Raw genomic sequence first — 6,833 nt, 5'->3', positions numbered from 1 at the left:
TGAAACAACTCAAGTGTACCAGGTCAATTGACGTTCGTACAGCCTCTTAGTCAGAACGTCAATTGGTATAGCGTGTGGAATTATCAGGATATTTTCTTGAAGTTTTCAACACCAGGAAATGAGTGCCGAATGGTGGGCAAATATATTCTACATTTTCTTGTGAGAATGGGATTATAAAGGGTCGCCATCAAGGAACATGTAGCCAGAACCAGAGCAAGTGCTCTTGTGTTTGGACAGAGTGTGAGTGACGGGGGTGGCGTTGTACCTGTGAAATTGCGAATCTGAGCGGAGCTTGTTGCTGTTGTTTGAACCTTCGGTTGTCATTTCTGAGGAACAAGTCATGGAGGCGGGGTGTATGAAACGACAATGGTTGAAGGCTTCTCAGCTGGGCCGCTGCTTCCTCCTCTTACTGCTTATGCTGAGCCCGTCGTTCGGAGACGCGTGGTACTATAAAGAAGAAAGTACGCTTCTGGTGGCAGTGCGATTGTATACTGTGTGTGGTGCATCTCTCGTTTATACCCGTAAAACCTCCTGGAACACTTCAGTGCAGTGAATCGTAACGATTTTATGGTGTGCGGCATGTGACAGTTGCGTCGCTCCAAGCACTGTTTGCAGCGTGGAACAAGAGCAATCCGCCAGCTGACTTGGAGGGTTGGAGCTCAACACGGCAACGTCCTTGCGAGCCTGACGCTATATGGCGAGGAGTGACGTGCACAGAAGTCCCCAACTCTGAAACAAACACAAAGGGCCCGAGCAGATATATCATTGGTTTGTAAGTTTCCATACTTTTCTAAGTTCTGTAAATCTAGTTTGTACATTTAGCGAAAATAATCAGAGAGCGAACGAAATCGCGATCATGTATTGAGTGAGAGATCTCATCAACTGCGGCGTGTTTTGCTAATCTGTGGCTTGACTATGCGTCTATGGAAGACTCACATGTATAACTGATTTGGAGATTGTGACTCCACCCATGAGCTGGATCATCGAATTAGAGGATGCACAAAATATATTTTGTGTCTGTGAAACCTGCAACGTGGTAACGTTGGCTGTGTACAAAAGTTATACAAAGTTATACATGTGATCTAACCAGAATGAAATGGTGATCAGGACCCTTTCCGAGGCTCACATCAATGGCACTTTGCCAGACGTGTTTGGGTGGCCAAATCTCTCAGGAATCGGCTTTTTGTAAGTTATTGCTTTAAGTTAGTTGCGCATATGGTATAAGTGATAGAAGTAAGGTGGTTTTGTGATGCAATGCACAACTTTTTGAAGTTGAGAAGGTTAGATACTGTTGATAAAAATGTTTTCAAGCATAAGAACATTTTATAGCTTATTTTATTCAAAAAGAAAGTTTGACTACAATTTGTATAAAAAAATATGTATGTATAGGACATTGACAGGAAATCCAGAGTTAACTGGGCCTCTTCCACCATCAATCAATTCAACATGGCTAAATACTTTGTAAGTTGAATTTATTAATTAATTTCTTTTGTAAATATCAAATGGTTGTATAGAACAAAATAAGACCAAATAAGACAAAATAATGGATGGAATTGCAATGTTTAGTATTTCTAAAATTTGATTCAGTTTTTTCCACTTTTGACATGAGTAATGGGTATTTTACAGGGATCTTCATGACAATGGTTTTAATGGAAGTATTCCAAATATAAATTTTTCTTATTATCTTGAAAAGTTGTAAGTTTGTTATAAACCTTTTGAATTATGTAAATTGAGTTCATTTTGTAATAATGCTATGTACATCTATTATTTAATTAACATTGTTTTGTGTACATCGAATAGAGATTTGAGTGGTAACAGAATTACGGGAGAATATCCAAGTCATCAATTACAAAATGCAAGTTCTCTTCTATCTTTAAACATTGGTGGAAATAAATTCTTCGGAAATATACCAGAAAATGCCACTCGAAGCATGAAAAGACTTCAAAAATTGTAAGATATATTCTATTCTAATCTAATCACTGTGTTTTTATACTGATCACTTATGTTAGAATTATTAGAATTTGTATTTTGTGTTTTAATCATAAATGAATTATAAAAAGTTATACTATAATATTTATTATTTATAACAGTTTTATTTTTTATTTATACAAATCATAAGAGTTACTAAGCTCATGACAAATAATTTAGTTAAACAAATATGGTATCAGCCAAAAAATAATTCATGATTATACTTAGTTAATACTTACTATGTATTTACTTGCTTGTGTATTTTAGAAATATATCTTACAATAACTTCACTGGAAAGTTTCCAAATTTTCGAAATTGGTCGAATTTGCAATATTTGTAAGTATACTTTATCTAATTTTTCTTTCCTTTGCAATAAGTTTAGATCTAGGTTTAGCTCATAATATGAATCTGTTAACTTTGTTGTCTTTTCAAAGTTTTGTAATATGTGAAAGTAGTTTTTTTTCTTGATATTTTATAAAATTATACCTTAAATTTTAAATGCTGTTCATAAATGCAATATTAAGAATAATATATGTTTTTGATTAGATACAAATTAAGAACATAGAACTAACAACAAAAGTTGGTGCAGAGATATCTCTTCAAATCACTTTCAAGGACCATTACCAAATTTTAGTACCTCATCAAATTTAGAATATGTGTAAGTCTAAAAACCATGAAAATATTTATTGAATAAGTTTTTATGTTCAATCTTTATATTATGTTTGTTGTAAGTGTAAATAGAAGCAAGTTAGTATGATATGATATGTAGTCACACACTTTCTTACATTTAACCTTAGATACTAATTTTGATATTAAAATTCTTTGTTTTATTAATTATTTTTATAACAATTTGTGTATATGATGCAGATATCTAGGTGGCAATAATTTTTCAGGAACATTAACAAATTTCTTTGATCACTTTAATGTTTCTAAAGTGAAAATAGTAAATGTGTCCGACAACAATCTAAGTGGTTCTCTTCCATTTAATTTTATTTCTTCTAATGTTAGCTCTATACAAGAATTGTAAGTTATTCTATTCCATCTAAATTACTATTTTATATTTTTAATTTTATATTTTATACTTTAAGAGCAACTAATTCATGTTTAGGACATGCCAAATGCAATAAGATAAATAAAATATATTAGAAATAACTATTCTCTAAACTTCTATATAGTATTATTATAGTGTGGTAATTTTATGATTTAAAAATAGACGTATTATACAATTAAATTTTTAAAAACTTTCTTATTATGTTTTTATTTTATTTAGCATTCAATTTTGACAAAATTAAACATTCATGTAGGTACTTTGATAAAAATAATATTACAGGAAGCCTTGACATATCTAATATTTTTGAAACAACACTTATTCAAAATCAAAGTGTGAATCTTAAAATTTTAAGTTTGATGAACAATTCTATTAAAGATGTTCTATGTACCAATAAAGATATCAGCCAACCAAGAACTATGATCAAGTAAGTATGTTGCAACTATGTATTTCGTTGGAAAGAACAATATATTTGATTCTAAAATTTACATAGATTCAATATTTTTATTTTTATGGTCTTAAGATGTATTGTTAAATTTCTCGTAGAAATAATTCTTTTTGTATGACAATTGCAGGTTGCAAGACAATCCATATTGTAATGGAAATGATTATGATGATGCTAGAAGATGCTACTGTAAACAAGATTGTAGCATCACTCCAAGTAATATCAAATCACTTCATTTTACAATTAAATATAGAATGTTTGCTGAATTACCTTCTTTTTTTTTTTCTAAAAAAATGAACTAAATAAATAGATATTTTTAAAATTTTAATGTTATACTGTATCTCATAAAAACCAAGAATGTGCTTCACAAAGAGTATTTGAGATTTTCTAATTATCCATCTTTTGTAATGCAGTGAGCAAAAAAGTTCGAAAGATTGTTATCATCTCCATATGCATTAGTGTGGTGATGGTACTCATGATGATTTCAGTTGTGGGATTAATTCTTTTCAAAAACAAGAAATATAAAAAGTATTTGCAACTTCAATTTCAACAAAGTAAGTTCACATAAACATTCAAAAATATTGTCTTTTAAAGAAAGTATTAACATTTTATTATCAACTGATGTTTTTATTCCAGATAAGTAATATTAAGATATGTGTTGCAGAATTTGATGAGTTTGATGTCAAGCCTACTATTTATTCATACAATGAATTAAAGGCTGCTACAAGAGACTTCCATATTGAAAATAAGTTGGGAGAAGGTGGATATGGTGCTGTATACAAGGTAAGTTAAAATCCATCATACAATTGTGATAATGATATGTTTTAATAGAAACAATATATATATGAATAGCAAATAAAAAAATGCAATATAAATATATAAGTCTTCTAATTTAAATATTATTGAATGCAGGGTGTATTATCAAATGGAAATGTGGTGGCTATAAAGCAACTATTTGTCAAAACAAAGCAAAGCATTGATGACTTTTCCAATGAGATTGTATTGATTACAGGCATGAAGCATAGAAACTTGGTGAATTTGAAAGGGTGTTGTCTTCGCGAAAATTCCAAGATATTAGTTTATGAATACGTGGACAACTATGATGTTGACCAAATTTTACTTGGTATGTTCATTCAATTTACTTGTAGATTTAATCATCTTTTTATTTTGATATTATTAATTTTTTTGTTATTCTAAATAAACTTATCATTTGGCATCTAAAGCTAATGCATTATGAAATAACTTGCATTAAATTATATGTAATAATATAGGTTGTATTATGTTTGTGAGCTATAATAGGACCTCATAGGCAAGAAGTGCCTTGGCTTTTGCGGTTGAAGATTTGTATGGGAGTAGCTCATGGTCTTCACTATCTCCATGCATTGGCTCATCCGAGAGTAATCCATCGCGACATCAAGGCAAGCAATATCTTATTGGATAAGAATCTAGAGCCCAAAATTGCAGATTTTGGCTTGGTTTTATTATTTCCAGATAAAGAAACCCACATCATGACTATACATGTTGCAGGCACCAAGTAAGTTTTATATTATTATTATTATCATTATTTATTCTTAGTATAATGTTTGCATCAAATGGTTTGGTAAATCAAATTATTTTTATGTTTATATATTTAGATGTATGTTCATATAAGAACCTCTAGAATTTGGTATAAATTTGGTATAAATTTGATATTCATCATTTATAGTTATTGGTTTGATTAGATATTAGACATATGTTGAAGTAATATTTGTTTTTTGAAATAAATTAAAGCTGACAAGCATTGAAATGCAGAGGATATTTGGCACCAGAATATGCATCATTGGGCCAACTTAGCGATAAAGTGGATGTTTTCAGCTTTGGAGTATTATGTTTAGAGATAATTAGTGGACGAAGAAATATTGATGAATCTTTACCACAAGACCAAGTTTTTCTTACTCAATGGGTATAAATTTCTTTCTGCTTACTTCATAATAATAATAAAATTATAGATATTAATATTTGTATTACAAATATTGTTGTTCATTTTTTGCTTATAATCATATAAAGTATGTGAGATTTGAATAATATTTTATTTTTTAAAGTGTAATCTAAGATAATGCATTATAAAATATTTTAAATAAATGCTTCAAGATTTTAATACAACTAACATTGATTTTTTTAAATGTTTAAAGTAATGAAAAAATATTTGTTTTATATATGAATTAAAATCCTATATATCTAGATTCTTATTTATATTTTGCAGGCATGGAAGCTTCATCAATCAAATAAGCTAATTGAGCTAGTAGATCAAACATTGCATTTGAGTGATGGAGAACTTCAAGACGTACTTCGGATCATTAAGATTGCTTTGCTTTGCATTCAAAATGATTGTGAAAGACGACCTACAATGGAACGAGTTGTATACTTATTTCAAGGTGATACACAATCAGAGGTTGTGGTATTAAATAGAAGTGAAGATTATCTGCATAAGCAACAATGGTCACAAGAGAACATACTTTCTCCTTTAACAACAGAAATAGAATTATTATCACATGAATATTCTAGTGAATTTGAACAACCTGAACTTAAGGATATATAAGTGCAGTAACAAGGTCCAATGTAATAGTTTACTATATTGCTGTATGCAATATGTAAGCTTAGTATGTGTCTTTACATTATGTATATATAATTTAGTTTCAAACATTGCTTACGTTATTTTTCAGATTTTAATTTAATTTTTTTACAAAATTGAGAGTTTTATTTATTTATTTATTTATTTATTTATTTTTGGCAATTATTGTATTACTAAATGCATTTGATACTGTAAAGAGACTTTTTACACTTATTTTATAATTTTTTGAGAAGTCACAATAGAATTTTAATCATTTTTATGATCTTAAGAGTCTATTAATTTATTGAAAACTATGCAAACTTACATAAATGTAAACTCACATAAATACAAGTTCTAACTTGAATAAATTTTTTTATAAACTTGAATAATTCTATAAAAGTATTCCATATGAAATGATTTTTATATTTAATTAAATGATAATATTTAATAAATATATAAATAAAAAACTTAATAAAAAAAAGTTATGAAACTTAAAATACCTTCAATATGTTTTATAGTTGATTTAAGTTTTATTAAAAAAAACTACATTAAATCATAGTATTTTATAGATGAAACTTGTATTTTCTTTCAAGTACACAATCAAAGCGTGTTAAATTAATCAATGAATAATTTTTTAAAAAGTAGTATTCTTGGGACATAAAACAAATCTTAAAATATTTTTTTATTCAAAAACCATTTTTTATAACTTTATAGAACTTTTTCTTCTATAAATATTGTAATTTCATAAAACACATATAGAGGTATGAGAATTTCTGCAGTTT

The 6,833-nt window shown here is 28.7% G+C and overlaps 1 protein-coding gene across 7 annotated transcripts; it reads left to right on the top strand.

Moving 5' to 3' along the window:
• The first annotated feature begins 216 nt into the window (after positions 1 to 216).
• On the top strand, positions 217 to 6,204 carry LOC112291755 (uncharacterized). 7 transcript variants are annotated; one of them, XR_016506420.1, is made up of 17 exons: positions 217 to 461; positions 589 to 772; positions 1,108 to 1,185; positions 1,390 to 1,461; positions 1,627 to 1,695; positions 1,801 to 1,950; positions 2,236 to 2,304; positions 2,558 to 2,626; positions 2,836 to 2,991; positions 3,273 to 3,443; positions 3,592 to 3,677; positions 3,875 to 4,015; positions 4,126 to 4,244; positions 4,474 to 4,584; positions 4,761 to 4,995; positions 5,253 to 5,403; positions 5,704 to 6,204. XR_016506420.1 is itself a non-coding variant. In XM_024539614.3 (17 exons), exons 1-17 carry the CDS (start codon positions 341 to 343, stop codon positions 6,037 to 6,039), a joined length of 2,418 nt encoding a protein of 805 aa, XP_024395382.1. In that variant the 5' UTR covers positions 217 to 340; the 3' UTR covers positions 6,040 to 6,204. The 7 variants fall into 7 exon arrangements, 4 of the variants coding, with proteins under 4 accessions (XP_024395382.1, XP_024395385.1, XP_090112128.1 ...); XM_024539614.3 differs by having other exon boundaries at positions 4,374 to 4,584; XR_016506422.1 differs by lacking the exon at positions 3,273 to 3,443.
• The last annotated feature ends 629 nt before the right edge of the window (positions 6,205 to 6,833 follow it).

This window comes from Physcomitrium patens, chromosome 14 (genome assembly GCF_059467195.1).
Source record: "Physcomitrium patens ecotype Gransden chromosome 14, ASM5946719v1, whole genome shotgun sequence".
NCBI lineage: Eukaryota > Viridiplantae > Streptophyta > Bryopsida > Funariales > Funariaceae > Physcomitrium > Physcomitrium patens.
The sequence above is the reverse complement of the archived record's forward strand: the minus strand, read 5'-3'. Positions and strand labels throughout refer to the sequence as shown.